Raw genomic sequence first — 19,363 nt, 5'->3', positions numbered from 1 at the left:
CACACAACAAATGATCATTTGGGTTCACTAATGAAGGGTTGCCAAAGCCTTTGGATCTCTATCAGCAAGAATCAATTTTTTCAGCAAAGGAAAAGAAAACTGAAGGGGAGGGAGAAAACAAAAACTCTGCATTCTACTATTCAAATACACAAACAAAGTGAACTATTAGGCCGCAGTTACGAGTAAAAATTAATGTCACAAGTCTGAAGTTTGTGAATCCAGTTCTTACTGATGACGAGGATACTTAAAAAAATATAAATTACTTAATTATTCAGAAACCCAGAATACCCATATTCTGCCAATACCAACGTTTTGCACTCAAACCAAATGAAGGTTCATCCCGTAATGAAAGTCAGCTTTATAACATTTGATCAATCATAAGATTTTACGGTCGACAAGGTGTACAGCAATTGCTATTTAGGTGCCACATTGTGTTACAACTTTCAGCGTCTATGCAGTCATAATCAGAAAAATGTTGAGGACAACCTGTAACATGAGCAACACCTATCTAGATAACAGCAAAGAGTGATAAATGAAGCGCATAGTCTTATATTGTCAACAACACAGACCGCACGAGTGCATTCTTTAATAGGTTGCTGGTGTGTTTCATTATATTGAATTGATTAAAGTTGTCCAACATATTCTTTAGTTTTGCAAGTATCATATAAACGTTGATTTAGGAATATAATAGGAACAAATGAGCTTTAATGCTTGCAGGATGCCTTGCTAATGATAGGCAGAACATCGAGAGTCTACCTGTGTTAAAATTGGTCATCTCTCAAAATTTACTTTATTAGCATTGAAAAATGCTCAGGAGGATCTATTATTAGTTTAAAGCCTAATTCTATCATGTGAAAAGACATCAAAATTGCTCTTGCATATTAACGAGGTAGTTTAGTGCCTAACCAGATTTGATTATGACCTGCACGTCGGCTCCTGAATGATGCCAGATGATTGGGAGTATAGTGAGCTGGACACTGAAGCCGTGGGTTCAAATCCAACCTAGACTGATCTGAAATTACTTTGGGTAGTTGTTACTCAGCGCCTAGTGAACATGGGTCCGAAAGTGCTGTCAACTTAATTTTACTCTGCCTTTAACTGCTACACCTGACCTGGGATTGCTGAATACCAGCATGTGTCCCCAAAATGCAAAGTGTTCCATGCCCTGCAGCACAGAATTGACTAAAAACAAATTTAAAAATTACTAAATTGACAGTTTTTAGAGTTAGCTCCTGGATATAAATGAACCCTTTAGCAATCGAGTGGGTTCATGCAACTGGCAATGGGTCCACCCCCACAATGTAAAAAGCTAAAAAGAGCAGACTCTGAAGAACTTCAAACAATACAATGCGCAGCCCTTTGGTAATCCACTACCTGTGTCAATTCTTTTTCATCAACACATCTGCCCAATAATTGCGATGGAGGCCTTTTCTCATCCCAGCATACTAACACATGAAATGCTTAAAATATTATTTCACTGGAGGGAACAAGAAATTCCCTATTTAATTATGAGTTTAAGAACATTTGGATATAAAAACCTCTCATGTCAATATGAAACAATGGCAAAGGCTGGTGTCAAATTCTCAAAACAGCAAAAATTGCTCTCACTATGTGGCAGACATTTTCTATGAAGCTTGTTTGCCAAGTGAAGATAATAACATGAACCATTAATCTACACTGGGAAACTGATAATCTAACAGAGTTCCATGATTTAAATGCAAGTTACGTAGAGGCTGGAGTTTCCCTAAATTGAGAATAATATATGGTCTGGAAAATGGATGTTTTCAGTACTCCCTTTAAAATAACTCATCAATCTTACCAATCACAAACTTCCATTAGCCTTTAGAATCAATTTTGTCATGCACAAAACGAACTAGCATTTAGTGACTTACTAGAAAATGCATATTTGATGACCGGTTCACATCTGCCATTCTTACCTTTTGGCTATACTTAGACTACGCTCTTGGTTGGGGACTGAGGAATGCAAGGTAGCTCAAGAATGGAACACAACCATGATTCAGGTACAAATTTGATGAAATTAAAAATAGAGCAATTTTTTTAATCCAATGTAGTTCACCAAGTTACTACAGTACGAGTGCTCTAGCCTCCAGAAAAATTTTGTTGCTTTAACAAACACCCATGCTAACCTTCTGTTAACACACACACACACACACACACACACACACACACACACACACACACACACACACACACACACACACACACAAAGTGAAATCAATCACTTTCCTCCAGTTCCAATACTAAGCCTTCAGCAAATGAAACGTTTTTATACTTGTAAAACTTTAAAACTTCTAAAATGTATTTATATTCTTACCAATAGCAGTTTTTCGAACAGGGTCAACAGTCTCATTGTTATCACCAGATTGAATATTTTCCATTGCAGCCTCTGTTTCTTTACACATTGTACAGATGTAGCATTCCTTTAGCGAAATATCCTCAGCATTTTCCAAAGATTTGTCACATTCTATGTGAATCCATCTGGAGAGGAGACAACAAACACTGCTGAATGCTTTCAATAAGCACAAAATCATACATATGGGCGGCACAGTGGTTAGCACCACAGCCTCACCCGGATTCGATTCCGGGTACTGCCTGTGTGGAGTTTGCAAGTTCTTCCTGTGACCACATGGGTTTCCGTCGGGTGCTCCGGTTTCCTCCCACAGCCAAAGACTTGCAGGTTGATAGGTAAATTGGCCATTGTAAATTGCCCCTAGTGTAGGTAGGTGGTAGGAGAATGGTGGGGATGTGGTAGGGAATATGGGATTAATGTAGGATTAGTATAAATGGGTGGTTGTTGTCGGCACAGACTCGGTGGGCCAAAGGGCCTGTTTCAGTGCTGTATCACTATGACTACATAAGTCACAGCTACAATGATGAACCTTCAACTGACCAGGACTCACTCACTCACTTTAATGTTCTGAGTTAGCTGATTCATGCGCACAGTGGGGAGCAAGAGGGGGAGAAAAAAGTGTCATAAAAAGGGAAAATATATGGTTCAGTCAAATGACTAAACACTGAAAAATTTCAAAAAACATGGAATCAAAATGTACAATAAGTTCTGCTTTCCAAGTTACCAATCAAGTCAGCTCGCACTCAAGTCCAAAAGTCTTTGTTACAAATTCACTGCTCTGCAGCATGTTACAAATGAAGGACACACATAACAAGAGGTCAATGCAGCCTTTAATGCAATGGTTGTAAATACTGTACTTCAATCAAATTAACAAAAAAACCTTAAATAAAATCAGAAGGAGTGTTAAGACAAAGGTGCTCGTGCTCACTTTAGTGGCAGACTAACAGCAGCACTGGGACAACCCTGGCAATATAGCAATTGTCCACTCATGCAACCTGGAAACAATGCTTGCTACAAGTTATTTCCCCCCCCCCCCACACCCCTACAAAAAAAGTGTAAAGACAACAAACATTAATTTTAACAACCAAAAAAAACATGGTGTATTTTTAACATGGATTGCTTTGAGGTGTTTACTTCTGCCCAACAATATGTCTCCAAGACAGCATGCCCAACTGATCCTCCACAGTAGGTGTCAGTGTAAAGATGATCAAAAACAGTCAAATGGAGAGGTTCAACAATTTAAAAATAAAGTTTATTTTTCTCTTAGGCAAACAACCCTCTAAGGAAGGCTGGGAACAGGCAAGCATATAATCTGATTACATATAAAACTCATTTCTCTTTTAAATAAGCAGTTCTCCACTTGCTGATCACTGCATGTACCATATCAAAGGTTATTGCAGAAAATAAAACCCATGCTGTAGGGGGTAACATATTGGCATGGATAGAAGATTGGTTAGCTAACAGAAAACAGAGTAGGCATAAATGGGTCATTTTCTGGTTGGCAAGATGTAACGAGTGGCATGCCACAGGGATCTGTGCTGAGGTCTCAACTTTTACAATTATATAAATGACTTCGATGAAGGGACCGAAGGTATGGTTGCTAAATTTGCTGATGACACAAAGATAGGTAGGAAAGTAACTTGTGAAGAGGACATAAGGGGGCTACAAAGGGGTAAAGGGATATAGATAGGTTAAGTGAGTGGGCAAAGACCTGGCAAATGGAGTATAATGTGGGAAAGTGAACTGTCCACTTTGGCAGGAAGAATAAAAAAAGCGCAGTATCTAAATGGTGAGAGATTGCAGAGCTGAGATGCAGAGGGATCTAGGTGTCCTAGGGCATGAATCGCAAAAGGTTAGTATGCAGGTATAGCACGTAATTAGGAAAGCTAACAGAATGTTATCATTTATCGCAAGGGGAATTGAATACAAAAGTAGGGAGGTTATGCTTCAGCTATACAGGGCATTGGTGAGAACACATCTGGAGTACTGTGTGCAGTATTGGTCTCCTTATTTAAGGAAGGATGTAAATGCATTGGAGGCAGTACAGAGGAGGCTTACTAGACTAATACCTGGAACGGGCGGGCTGTCTTACAAGGAAAGACAGGCTCGGCTTGTATCCGCTGCAATTTAGAAGAGTAAGAGGTGACTTGATTGAAACATACAAGATCCTTGATAGGGTGGATGTGGAAAGGATGTTTCCCCTTGTGGCAGAATCTAGAACTAGTTGTCACTGTTTAATAATAAGGGGTCGCCCATTTAAGACAAAGATAAGGAGAATTTTTTTCTCAGAGGGTCATGAGTCTTTGGAATTCTCTTCCTCAAAAGGTGGTGGAAGCAGAGTCTTTGAATATTTTTAAGGCAGAGGTAGATAGATTATTGATAAGTAAGGGGGTGAAAGGTTATCGGGAGTAGGTGGAAATGTGGAGTAATCAGTTCAGCCATGAACTTATTGAATGATGGAGCAGGCTGGAGGGGCCGAGTGGCCTACTCCTGCTCCTAATTCGTATGTTTGCATGCATGTACCTACTTCTGTTAAAAGTGTTTAACGCTTGCGTGAAATACCTACTGCCAAACGGAAGAACCAGACTCCATTCAAATGGGACAAAAATCCAAGTTTAAACGTGCTGTTTCCTGATGCTTCAATGAGCTATACTGAGGCAAAGATAGGCTTCAACAACAATTGCATTCTCTTAAACGTTTCACATTCAAAGCCACAACTGAAAGAACCTCCACAATATGCTAGTGAAGAGATAATGACCAACTGCCAACCCTATAGATCAAAGTGCCCGACTCATTAGTTCAATGATGAAGCCCCACTAAAAAGGGTCATTACAGGAGTTATTCAAAGAACAATGAAATATCAAAAGGACAATAAAAGCACAACATCTAGCTTTGTGTACAGACAGCAGCTGTTCCCCTTTAATGGTTAAACCCAGGCATTCACATTATTGAAGTGGTTACTTGCATGAATCCTGCTCAAATCTGGTATGGACAGAGCACTTAATGGACCGAAAGGATAGAAGCAAAGAAAGCTCCTGATGTGCAAGGAAGGAGAAAGCAAACAAAAGAAAATTGGAAAATGAACACAGATCCTGCAAATCAAAAATGGAGAACGTAGAAATTTTGGGCTTTGCCGGATACCTTTCTTGAGCCCAATGCAAAACGAGCTCTTGCCCTATGTGCCAGAGTGCAGCTTGATGGGCATGATCAGGTGATGGAGTGTTGCCCAGAGGTCAAACAGATTAACTCACAGAATTGACAGCAGACTCCTTGGATAGCAGAAGAACACACACCATTTGACCGTGCAACTTGGGTTTCAAACTACAAACTGCACTGACACAAAATAAGACAGTAGCAGAAAATCTATACAACAGATTTCATCCAAGAATAGGATATTTAAATTCCACCTCCTTGAATATATAACAAAATACACAACACATTAACTTTCCTTATAATACAAAACATGGGCCAGAATCCAATAGCATTTGACTTATATAGTTAAGGCAATGCTGATGGGTTCAGAAGATGTGAAGAATTGGTATAAAGTAACCAAATATACTTCTCTGCCAGGATAGGAGCCTGCCAGTGCATCCCTAATCCTGAGACACGCTGTGGAACATCCTCCACCAGCACAAGTGGAGAATTGCTAATGCTGCATTACAAGATTCCTACATTACAACAGTGACCACACTTCAAGAAATACTTTAATGCCCTTGAGACGTCCGGTGGTCATGAAAGGCGCTATATAAATGCACTTCTTTCTTTCGTTATGCTACCATAGTACAATTTTGAACTCAACACATCAGTAGTTGAGGACCATGGATATAAACGCCTCCAATTTTAAATTATCGACATGTAGGTAGGTTTTCCAAAACAATCCATTTTTAAATGCTCCAGCTACTCAACATTACTGAACTGAATGATGTATAGATCGACGAGGTCAGCTGAGTAGGCAATACTTAAAGCAACAAATGGATGGGCATAATGTGAGGGAAAAGGACACAATGTGAACAGAAAGAATCAATAAGAAAATTACATATGCTATAGGCCACCTTCAATGATGATGTGGTTATAACACCCGAGCCAGAGAAATCTCCATACCTCTTGCACATCTGACACTGCAGCATATCCTTCTGGGATTCTTGATAGCAGATCTTGCCACAGAGTGGGCAGGACAGGCTGTGATCTCGTTGCTGGTAACAGCTGGCACAAAGTGAACAATTGTGGTGCCAATGAGTGCTGGTCCGTGTGCCACAGTCAACACATACCCTGCAATTCTGAAGTTAAAAAAAGGTGGAAGTCAAACCATTATATTTGTGAAGCACAGAAAAATACAACCAAATCATGTAAGCCAATTAACAATTCAATCTGACAAGGCAGTTTACAAATAATTAAACAAAAACTAGAAATACTGGAAATCTGAAACAAAAACAGGAAATTATAGAAGTACACAAAGCAGTCAGCATTTGTAAACAGAAAAAAAAAAACAATTTTTTTTCTTTACAGATGCTGGCTCATCAGTTATTTTATTTCCAGCATTTTCTACTAGTGCTGAAGGTGACTGATGCAACATCAGGAATTTTCTAATATCCATGCGTTTCCAAAGGATTTTGTTCGGAAATAAACCTTTTGATGAATTCTCATGTGCACAGAACTCAGACTGGACAGCTTGTTATCTGGTGCCATTGGCTTCCACTTAACAATTATTTGTAGATTGACTATCTTGTGAACACTGAAAAGTTTTTGAGATTGGTTCGAAGATTACATTGGAGATGACATTGGTGAAAAAACTGATGGATGTAAAGACAGGCAAGTCAGTGCTGTGCAATGGGCTATACTGAGGCCAGGATAAGAAACAGTTAGGAACATAGTGGGAAAGGTTCAAGCAGGAGCTGTTGAGAGACTTTAGGGCCCTTTAGCGGAAAAGAGTCCAGAGGTTGTAGTATGAAGTTCCGAAACGTTAACTCTGCTTCTCTTTCCACAGATGCTGCCAGACCTGCTGAGTGGTTCCAGCATTTCTTGTTTTTATTTCAGATTTCCAGCATCCGCAGTATTTTGCTTTTATTATTGTAGTATGAAGTCTGGATAATAATGAAAATGAAGGGAATGAGAAAGGAAGCACTGATCAGTCTGTCCATCTCATCCAATGCTTTAGGTCCCTATTTGAGACCTAAGAGACCATTTTTATCTTATTCCAGCCTGCTGACAAGTTTGTATTCATCTCCTGAATACTGAGGACAGCATTCACTATGGAAAGTGACAGTGTGTAGCATTTGAAGATTTGATATACAATGAGAAATTTAATGTTATTTAAGTTTTGCTTTTGGTCGGTCAATATTTGAACTTGAAAACTGGTGCTAGAAAGTGACCAGAAATTTATTCCATCTTTGAAACCCAATGCCAGCATCAAAAGCTCACAGGTCAAAATAAAGTTCTGGTTCTATTGCATTCAACCTCAGAATAGCACCACCCTCTCCCCACCCCACCAGAAGAATTTTCTACTTTCCGTTTCAGTCATGCTTAGACGCCCCTTGAGCCAGATGGCCATTTAGTGGCAAATTATCAAATTACAAGCAATTCTATGATGCAGGCTTGCACCCAAGTCGAATTGTTAACCAGTTAAAGTTTTACTTGTACAGCATGCTTCAGCTCTATTGTGCTGACAGGAGGCACATTTCACAGGGCTATATGGGGAACTGCAGGCACAAACTCACATTGCTTCTGGGGACAAGGCTCCCTTGTGTGATGCTGCAGTGATTGACAGGTGCTCCTGTGTTAACAGCATATGCCAAAAACTATTACTGAAGCACTGTACCTGAAAATTGGAGGAAAAAATAATACTGACAGAGACATGAGCAGGAGACACGAAAGGAAGGCCAGTTTCAGACTAATGGTAAACCTATAGTAAGTATTGTAAGCACTTTTGAAGATTTCAACATCCAAAATCAAAAATATAGGATACAATTTCCATGAACTAAGCAAATTCTTTATTTTGCATTTCTATGCTGTCTGAGGAAAAGAAACCTGTGTTTTGAAAGCTGGAAATATTTTTAGTACTTACATTAAAAAGAAAAAAGGCTATTAACATGTGCACATTGGCACTCTTAATAAATTGCACTACTCAGAGTACTGGGGCGTGGATGTAAACCAATAATCCCCATGCTGAGTTGCCAAACTTAGCTAGATTACTATTAGATACAACGAAGAGGACACTATCTGCTTGCCCAAAGGGTGCAAGAGCATAGTTGGAGAAATGTATTAGTATGCAAACCACAACAATACAAATAAGAAATGCTTTTTTTCTGTAAAATTGAGAACTAATGCCCAAAATGTAGGCATCCTCAAGGCTAAATAAAAGAGAACATGGGACAAATTAGGAAGAGCCAACATCAAGCTTGCATTTTTAAAAACCTGAAGATTGGATGAGGGCATGGAAAAGACAGGAGGCAGACCTTCCACTGTTTGATGTCACGTAAATAGATAAATTCAAGCAGCAGACCAGGTTTTATTTCTTGAACATTCTCCGTGCTGGCTTCCAGCTCTCCCTGTAACTTATACAAAACTCTGCCAACCCAATTTCGGCCTTGCCCACCCATGATCATTGTCCTTGCTGACCTTCACCAGCTCCATCTTTCAGTGCATGAAATTTGTACTGCTAATGTTGCTATGCTCTTCTTTACCTTCACAAACCTCTATGGCTCCAAATCCCAGCTTGTACCCTCTGATTCTCACATGGTACCCGAGTCATCAGAATTTTCTTCCTAAACTTCTTTGCTTCTCTCTTTTACCAGCCTCAAAACTTTGATCATGCCCTCAGTCATTTGCCCTACTTCCCTCCAATTTCCTGTTCATGTCCAATGCCCTCCCCCATAACCACCTTGGGACATTTTATGAAAGACACAATATAAATGTAAGTTGTTATTGTGGAAGATTATGACTAGTCTTGATTTCAACACTGTGAAGTTGCTTGGAGGAAAAGTATATCAACAATATTTGAAGGAATATAGTGCGCAGGGAAGGTGGGTCTAGAATCATTAACCAGCTCACAGTCCTGCCTAATAATCCATTCCAAGGCCCTTGTGCTGTGCCAAATACTACATAAGCACATTCAGTAAGACGGAGATAAGGAGAATTTTTTTCTTTGAGGGTTGAGTGTCTTTGGAACTCTTTTCCCCAGAGAGCAGTGGAGGCAGGGTCATTAAATATTTGTAAGGCAAGAGGTAGATAATTCTTGACTAACAAGGGAGTCAAAGCGTATCGAGGATAGGCAGGAAAGTGGAGTTGAGGCCACAATAAGATCAGCCATGCTCTTATTAAATGGCGGAGCAGGCTAGAAGGGGCCAATTGGCCTTCTTCTGCTCCTAATTAGTATGCTCGTAAATGGATATAAGTTCACAACAGACTGCAAGGAATGGTTCGGCCAGCAAGAAAATGCATGAGGCAAACATGAGCCAAAAACTGAAAGCACAAGTTTTGGAGCCAGAAACTTAACTCCCAGCTCCTTACCAGCAGCTTCCAAGGTAAACCTCAATGGAATGACTTTTTTTTCCCCCAGCAGGAGATGGGCAATTTAAAATATTTTTAGCCAATTTTGAAAAATGATTGTAGTTTTAACTGGGCAATCTGAAGTGAGGGGAAAAAAAGTGGTGGGGATGACCAAAATATTGATGACAAACAGCAAGTGTCTACTATTGCACCAAATTTCATTTTTCAACAGCTCTCGCTCCTCTTTATAAACTTTGTCAAGTACTTTGGAGAAGAATCTTATAAAATCTATTGTGTCATTAATTTTCCATTGATTCAGTAACTTAGTACATTAAGGAACTTCTTAGGGACATGAAAGTCAAACAGCTAAACCAAACAGAATAACTACGGGATTGTGCAGCTCAGTTTAAGTGCCGGGTGGGATCGCTGTGAAAGCGAGGATGCTCAGCAAATTTTATCAACTGGTCCCAGTCTGCCTGCGGCTGGCCAACTTCCCAATCAAAACAGTTTGGAATTAGTGTCTAGCTGTCAAAATCGGATGCAGGAGGCTGTCGCTGGGGACCAAAGGGCACGGGCCTCTGCACTGCTAAGTCTTCAGGAGGGTGAGGGAGTCCGACAGGGTCCATAGTTGGTAGAGAGAAACCTGGGGCAGGGGAGGCCCCAGAAGACCTAAGAAGCACTCCTGCTCCTCCTGGTCCAGAAGTAAACAAAACTACTTTTTTTTTTTGCAGAAACTTACCTTTTTTTTGGCCTCTTTTAGTCCTGGATCTATTTCCTGACAGCTTTAGCTCAGTTGGGAAACCACCATTTCTTCCAGCTCTGGCCTCAGATCGATATTGCACTTGAGCTCCAATAATTCACTGGAACTCAATCTTCATATTCAAATAAGGATCCTGCTAGCTTCAGGCAGCTTTTATTGCTTCTGCAGGGATGCAGTTAAAATGGGCAAAAGGCAATGGGCAGGTCCCCTGCTCCATTTTAACTGCCTAGTTTCAGACGAGTATGGGGAGTTAAAACTCCCCCCATAAGTGCGAATAGAGCAGTGGGACAGATAGCCAAGGCCCATACCTTTGATCCCAGAAATAAAAATAGCTTTCAGCAGGCTGGGTGGAGAGGGGGGTGATGGTGGGAAGATAAGGTTCTATTATATTATAATCTAAATATATACATGTTAACTTGATTATTTCCAGAAACCTCAAGCATTTATCAATTTTTATTGGGTCATATGCAATGTTAACAATCCAAGTGAGCAGCAAGATGTTAACAGATTAAAATTATCACTCACTTTACACCTCCAGCCATTTGTAGGTATTGACTCCATTGCTGGTTGGAGGCAAAACGTGTGATAGCCTTTGTCACAGATGTCACAAACCAACATTTTACTGTCATCACCCGGATGCCTGAAAGGATACAAAATGATAAAATTAAAGACATTTTCCTTGAAGAATCAAACTAGCCATATCATTTCAAAGCTTGCAAAGAATCCTCACAGATGATGAGGTGGGCCAAACAAATCTTGCATTGCATAGTTATTTCACAGCACTGCCACTGACAACAGCCCCAACTTCAGGTGATGAGCTAAAAGATAAACAAGAATCAAGGTTCTTTTACATTGCCTATTGATGCAGTGGCATCACTTTTTCTAGCCACTGATGGACTGAGCCTATCGCATTAGGAGGGGAACTGAAGCAAGCAAATAAAAAAGTGAACTGCAACTTAAGAACTGTGCCGATGTCTTGGATTCCCTATATTCCACAACTGAAAAATTTGCTCTGCAATGTTAAGGCATGGACTCCAAAGCACCAGGTTTGCTGAAGTGATTCCACAATATAAATACACTATTTCCTGACGCCGATGGGAAGGCATCTTCACGCATGTGCAAAATGTAAATATAAACATGCATAGGGTAACTTGAGTTACTTATTGAAGCTATATCACTCACTTGAAGTGAAAGAGGTAAAGTATTAACATCTTCCACAGACCAACACAATATAAGGCAGTCAATAACTAAGTTATGCTAAATAAACTACAAGTCTTAGTACGATATGCGAAATCTAAATATTTCCCTGAAAACGCAAGCATTCATAACTGCAAAAGGTATCAGCCCTAGATTCATGACATTTTTAACAGCCTTTGAGATTTAATACTAATGCGCAATTCTAAAAGACAAAGTAAAGAATGGAAACCTGCAAAGTTGCTATTTTTACCAAAGCTCTGAGGTGAATGTTCTGTCAGTGAAAACAAAACACTACTATTATGCTTTTATTTTAAGCAATGTCGTAAATTATGACCAAAGGAATTGAGGACAAACAGCCCTGCATCCACATTTTCGGCAGGTCAGTAATTATTAACTGCATCATGGAGATGTAACTGACCGATAAGAAATTCTACAGCCGCAGATAACAAAAAACACATATTCCTAATAATATATTCTTACTGTTATCGGTACATACAAACAATCTTCTACAACATGGAATTTGTATTTCAATGAACATAGAAGCTTGGAAATTGCAGAATGAATTCAGGAGAATGAACATTAAAATGAAGCTAAATATTTTTTTCGCATAGAGTTAAAGAAACATTCCTTTAAGCAAAATATTATAAACCAACAACCTCAGTAAAATAATTTTTCTTCAACTACATACAGGAAAATTTATCTGCATGCTACCATATTTACATTTTTTGTAACAATGATTCGGTTCCCTTGCCCCACGTTTTACTTCAATTCACACAATTATATATTTTATGATGTAATCCACATTACACAAATCTTACACTGAAAAACACTGCTAACTCAATCCTTAAAAGCTTGCACCCATATTAAAAAAAACGGATATATGTAACGTAGAATTTACCTGCATGTCTGGCAGATTTTGCATTCTGGACACTGCCACCCAGCCCTTTTCAAAGGGGTCACAACTATGTCTAGGCATGCTCCGTGGTAATGCTGTCCACAGCTAGTGCAGAAAAGTTGGTCTAAAAGTTCCCCTGGGCTATCACAAACAGCACAATTTGCTTCTTCCTTGGCTGAAGAACAAAATAACAAAAACTACTTGTGTGCCATTGAAAGACAAAATAAGTTGAAGCAACAAGAAGTCATGTCCATTTCAGTGGTTACCTGTTGTGCTCAAATCATGAACAAGGATTTATAAGAGTCCTTGTATTTGATGACTAATAAATCGACCCACAGAACTCAACATTTGACAACTTCTCCCTTCTCAATAAATGACAGGAGCAAGTCAAAGGCAGCCTACCTCTCAACTTTAGCTAGGTGATTTTTGTTCGTTCACAGATCAGCTTTCAAACAACAAAGAATCACAGAAAGTTTAAGGCGCAGAAAGGGGCCACCTGGCCCACTGTGTCCGCGCCGGCCGAAAAAAGATCCACCCACTCTAATCCCACCCTCCAGCACTTGGTCTGCAGCCCATGGCACCTGAGGTGCACATCCAGACTCCCGCCAAATGAGTTGAGGGACTCTGCCTCAAACTCTTCCACGCAGCAAGCTCCAGACCACCACGCTCTGGGTGAAAAAGTTCTTCCTCATCTCCCCTCCAATCCCTCCAAACCTATGTCCCCTCATCACTGACCTCACTGCCAAGGCAAACAGACCCTTCACCTCCACTCTAGCTAGGCCCCTCAAAACTCTGTACACTTCAATCAGATCTCCTCTCAGCCCCCTCCGGTCCAAGGAGAACAACTCCAACCCATCCAATCCCTCTGCCACCGCCCCCCACCTGCACCCCTCCAGTCATGGCAACATCTCCTGCTAATCTTCTTCGTAGCCTCTCCAGTGCAACCACAAACTTTCAGTAATGAGGCGACCAGAACTGCACACAGTACTAAAGTAGTGGCCTAACCAATGAGTTATACAGTTCGAGCATAACCTCCCCACTCCCACATTCTACATCCCAGCCAATAAAGGAAAGGACTCCACATGCCTTCCCAACCACCCCATCGACCTGTCCTGCTACCTTCAGGGATCTGTGGACATTCACTCCAAGGTCCCTTACTTCCTCTACCCTTCTCAGTATTTTCCTATTAATCGTGTATTCCTTTGCCTTGTTTGACCTCCCCAAATGCATCACCTCACACTTCTCCAAGTTGAACTCCACCTGCCACCCTTCTGCCCATCTGACCAGACCATCATATTATATGGCAATGAACAGTGACCAAGAAAAAGCTACTACCTGTTCAGCAGATAAATGCACCACTTGCACTTATACAGAGTTATATAGAAAAGGGAGGGCCTGGATTTCATATTTGGTCTGCTTAATTAGCTGATGTGGTGTGCATGTGGTATTATATCTGACCTCAGTATTTCCAAGTTTGGGGACTTGGAAGGGGGGAAAAGAAAATCAGTCTGGATTTTCATTCATGCTACCTATGCATTATGGAAGGAGTAGATTGGGTGTTGAGGTGGGTGAGGATATGATAGGTCCTTGCTGGGGTGCCCCAGTGGTTAATAAGATGCCAACACTCATTATCTAACTGCACACATGAAGCATAGTTACTCTGGTGAGGCTTCAGAGGGCTACCAACATCTGTAGAACATTAATTTAGCATGTCATCACCTTCAGAGAGAAGAGCAAGTTCAACAAAAATAAACTTTTCCGCTAAGACTCCTTAAATTTGTGACTTCCAATGGGTAGAAAAAAGTACAGCATCAATGGTAGTCACAACAACGTCCACTATCCAGATTACATGTAGGAAGGTAAGTGGCTTTCTGGGAAGAGGTATGGAAGAAGGGGAAGAATAAAGCAGCCAATCAATTAAGTAAGTAACAAAATGAAGGAAGAGCAAAAGTCCAAGTCCAGACTTGGCCATTACAACAAGGTTCTCTAATGTTGTGTTGCCATTCACATCAAGCTCCAAGTGGCAACATAATTGCACTCCAGAATGTAGGATTTTAGTAAATTTTATGTAGTTAGTTTTGGATGAGTTCTGACATACAAAATTGCCAGACTGCAACAGGATTGGGGAGGAAATCATGACCCAGCCCCAAACTAGCACTGTGCTTACAACACAACTCATCAAAAGCAATTCTAGCTTTATTTTTTAAATACACTGATCTTGTTAAAACCTGTAGTCAACCTTCATTATATACACATTTTTTTAAATATTCATATATATATATATGAAAAATATATATAAAACTTAAGAGTTGGATTGAATTTCAATCTTAAAAGTTGTGTGTATTGAATGTCATATTTCAACATAAACTAGAACATAAACCAGAGATGGGAAAGAATCACATCTGCAGCAGGATTTGGAATGCCATTGTACTCACATCTTCCCGGAGCCTGGTCGATGTGCTCTGGACAGAGGAGAGTGAGGGTCTTGATATCCTGAAATGTACCAGCTCCAGCTGCACATGGATAATGGTACAGCTGATTGCACTTCACTTCTGAGCATTTGATGGTAGCTCCAAGGTGCTTACAGTATGCACAATGCTGAAAATAAGGATTTTTAAATAAAAACAAGTCCATTTAAATACAAAATTAATACCTTACAATAATTACAGGGTATTCACATTCAACTGTAACGATTTTGCTTCAAGATAAAGGTATTTCCGAAACAGCAGCAGAATCACCAACTTAAAAAAAAGTCCAACAAACGGGATCACCTCACAGATATGCTGGGAAGTCTGATTTTTTAATTCCAACAATCCATGTTCTGTACAAGTGCTCACTGAAAGATTGAGTACTAACAAGCAAACCATGCGCAAAAGTGATAACTGGTAACAAATGGAAGAAGCTTGCTTTCGCCTTTAAATGTGATAAAGATATTCAATAAACTGGTCAATAATCACACGTGACAGGAATCATGCAGTGTGTGTTCATTTGTACTTTAAAAAAAAACTAATGCTAGTGGATATCCCATTACATTGGTCTTAAGTCGCTAGAATACTGCAATAATGGAGAGGGCAAGATTTTGGGGTCCATGTAATTAAATTTTACATAAACAATGTTTGAATTTTGAATAAATAAAAGCATAGAGGAAATTATCTGGATTTATGACAGTTCCTGAGCTAGACACAAATAAAAACACACATTCGTCGTTTTGATGTGAAACCTTTACTCAAATCAATAGGAAAAACAAACAAATATCATTATGACTAAAAGCACAGTTTGACATCAGTATTGCAAAAATAAATTGATTCTGTAAACAATTACTCAATTTCTCAGTACAAACAAAATTGAACACAGGTGGTGTAATCACGCCCTTCCTCGCAAATATAAGTATCAATATTCTTAAATTTACGTTTAAACTGGTGTCCCCTTGTTCTACTCTTGCAATTTAGATTAAAGTGATTTTCTGCATTTACCTTTTCCAAGTCACTTATTATCTGCTTTACTGACTGTGGAATATAATTGACACTAAGCAGGAGGGAAAAATAAGGTAAATTACAAGCCTGCAAAAGCAGTTGGTGAAAAGCCTTCACTAGGCATTTAAAGGCAGGGAAGCCAGTGATTAAGGTGCAGGGACTTGGGAGGTATTTCTGGAAGATAGGGGCATGATGGATGAAAAAGCAACCTCTGCTGGTAGTGAAGAGGAAAAAGACAGCCAATGTCAAAGGAACATAAAGTGCTAATGGAAGCATAGGCTTGAAGGAAGCCACAAAATAAGAGTGGGGCAAGGACATTTAGGCATTTGATGGTAATAAGGATCTTTAATTCCTTTAATTATCTGTACAACAACCTTGTAAACAGCTGTCAACATTAATCCTACCTGACCAGTTTCCCTCTTTCACAAACTAATGACTCCCATGTGCGAAAGTCGACATTTAGGGTATTTTAAAGTTCCAAATGAAAGGTTCTTAATTTAGCTCAAGGCTGTGGAGATTCAGGACAAAATTTTGGATATGAATATGAAATTGGCTGATTGTTAGCAAACAATTGGCACTGGTTGCAGGGATAGCAAGAACTGGCTGTGATTCAGAGATCTGGACTCATGGCTCTGCAAGGCTAGGAAAAATGGTATTTTTCAGAATTCAAGAGCATTTCAAACAATTTCTAACTCGGCATTGAAAAAAAAATTAACTGTATAGCAGAGCTAACCATCTGCTCAATGAGTAAAGTTTGGCTTTTGACATAGGACCGAGGCATGTGGATCAAAAAGGGTTCTCGATTCAATGTTTTTTTTAAAAAGCTGATCAGAACTGGGGACACTAATTCCAGGCAGCTAGACAAGGGGATAAAAATAGGAGGAGAAAAAAGAGACAGAGAGAGAGACAGAGAGAGACAGAGAGAGAGACAGAGAGAGAGACAGAGAGAGAGACAGAGAGAGAGACAGAGAGAGAGACAGAGAGAGAGACAGAGAGAGAGACAGAGAGACAGAGAGACAGAGAGACAGAGAGAGAGAGACATCCTGCATTGTGTCTCATATTAGAATCTGGAAACTGGAATGACCAGAGGTCGTCATTTCTCAGTAACCAAACTTTCTGACTGACTCCATCCTGTCAAAAATCAGTTTTATGTCATGTTTAACATACAGTGTGAGTGATTATCCTTAATGACCCAGTATTGCATGATGCCATACAAATTGTGTGTGTGAAAAGTTCTGTAAACCTGGATCCGCTCTGACACAGCACAATCAGTTTATAAGTTCTCATCCTGATTTGTATGAATCTTTCCCTTCATGTTCTAGCCTTGCCATTCTCATACTACACCCAATTTTCCCCTCATTCTGTTTCCATTTGCTGTAGTCTTTTTCCCTTTCCATTATTTCCTTACGCCTCACTCCTTTTCCTCTCCTCTATTATCTCACCCCCTTCTCTGGCAGACTCGTGCCTTTGCTCACATCAAGTAACACTCCTGCATGCCAAAACAACTGGTTTTTTTTAAGTGTTGTCACCATCGTTGAGCGAGAAAATTTGAATCAATATTTTTGAACTAAAATTGAAGACAGGGTGTGGAGTATGAAGAGCAGCAGATTAACGGGTATGCGTTATCGCATACTATGTTAACAGAGCTCAGGGTGTTTGACATTGCGGGTGGGCAGGGAATTAAAAAACCCCTACATTTATTAAATGATATAAATTATAATTTGCACAAATTGCATTTAGAAAGTGTGTTACCATACTACAACGTTTCAAGGCTCCGCACAGAAGGATTATCAAACAAAATTTGACACCAAACCACGAGATATAAGGGCAGATGACCCAAAGCTTGGTCAAAGAGTTATGTTTTGAGGAGTGCCTTAAGAGAGGTAAAGAGGCAGAGAGGTTTGTGAAGGGAATTTCAGAGCTTAAGGCCTTGGAGGCTGAAGGATGCCAATGGCGGAGTGATTAAAATCAGGGATGCTCAATAGGCCAGAATTTGAGAGTGCCGATATCTCCGATGATTGTGGGGCTTGAGGTGATTACAGAGATAGGGAGGGGCATGGCCGTGGATGAGTTTCAAAACAAGGATGAGACTCTTAAAATCAAGGTGTTACTTAACCAGGAGGCAATATAGTTGAGTGAGCACAGAGGTGACGGGTGAACAGGAGTTGTTGTGAGTAAGGAAAAGAACAACAGAGTTCTGGAAGGTCCCATGTTTACAAATCGAATGTAGGAAACCAGCCACGAGTATACTGGAATTGTCAAGCCGATGAGCTGAGGCAGGCAGTGTCAGGCAATGTTACAGAGCTGGAAATAGATGGTCTTAGTGATGGCATGGATATGCCATCAAAAGCTCATTTCAGGGTCAAATGTGACACAGAGATTGCAAATAGTCTGGTTCAGCCTTAGACAGTTGCCAGGGAGAGGAATGAAATCAGTGGCTAACTGAGCTTGTGGTGGGACAGGAGGCAATGGCTTCAGTCTTTCCAATAATTAGTTGGAGAAAATTTCTGCTTATCCAGTATTGGATGTCAGACAAGCAGTCTAATGTTTCAGAGACAGTGGAGAGTTGGAGCAGGGTGTTGTCAGTGCACATGTGTAAATTGGCTCTTGGATGCAGATTTGGATGATGTTGCCAAGGGGCAACATGTCGATAAGAAATAGAAGGGGGGGGCCAAGGAAAGATCCTTGGAGGACACCAGGAGCAGGAAAAGAAACCATTGCTGGTGCTTCTCTGGCTACGACTGGATAGATAAGAACAGAGTCAGGCCAATGCAGTCTCACCCAACTGGAAGACGATGGACCGGCTGTAGTTAAGAGGTGTTTGTTAACTTATAAAGAGCACGAGCTCCCTATTGTACTCTGGGTGGGGGACTTCAATGTCCATCACCAAGAATGGCTCGGTAGCAACACTACTGACCGAGCTGCTAGACTGGGTCTGCGGCAGATGGCGAAGGAACCAAGAGGGAAAAACCTACCTGAACTCATCCTCACCAATCTACCTGTCGTAGATGCATCTGTCCATCACAGTATTGGTAGGAGTGACCACCACACAGTCCTTATGGAGACACTGAAGATATCCACCATTTGTGTTGTGTGGCACTACCTCCATTCTAAATGGAATAGATTTTGAACAGATCTAGCAATTCAAAACTGGGCATCCATGAGGCACTGTGGGCCATGAC

General features: G+C 40.3%; 1 protein-coding gene across 17 annotated transcripts in view; it reads right to left on the bottom strand.

Annotated features, from left to right (window-relative positions):
• Positions 1-19,363, bottom strand: part of kmt2ca (lysine (K)-specific methyltransferase 2Ca) — a 460,534-nt gene that overhangs the window by 196,681 nt on the left and 244,490 nt on the right. For all 17 annotated transcript variants that reach the window (XM_068015025.1, XM_068015031.1, XM_068015029.1 and 14 more), the window contains 5 exons: positions 15,144-15,306; positions 12,712-12,883; positions 11,142-11,256; positions 6,473-6,648; positions 2,336-2,499 (listed from right to left, as the gene is read on the bottom strand). In XM_068015025.1, the coding sequence (XP_067871126.1) occupies positions 2,336-2,499; positions 6,473-6,648; positions 11,142-11,256; positions 12,712-12,883; positions 15,144-15,306 (790 nt within the window). The remainder of the gene's footprint in view (positions 1-2,335; positions 2,500-6,472; positions 6,649-11,141; positions 11,257-12,711; positions 12,884-15,143; positions 15,307-19,363) is intronic.

Source organism: Heterodontus francisci, chromosome 2, assembly GCF_036365525.1.
Source record: "Heterodontus francisci isolate sHetFra1 chromosome 2, sHetFra1.hap1, whole genome shotgun sequence".
NCBI classification, from domain to species: Eukaryota; Metazoa; Chordata; class Chondrichthyes; order Heterodontiformes; family Heterodontidae; genus Heterodontus; species Heterodontus francisci.
Note: the sequence above shows the minus strand (reverse complement) of the source record. Positions and strands in the feature narration are given on the sequence as shown.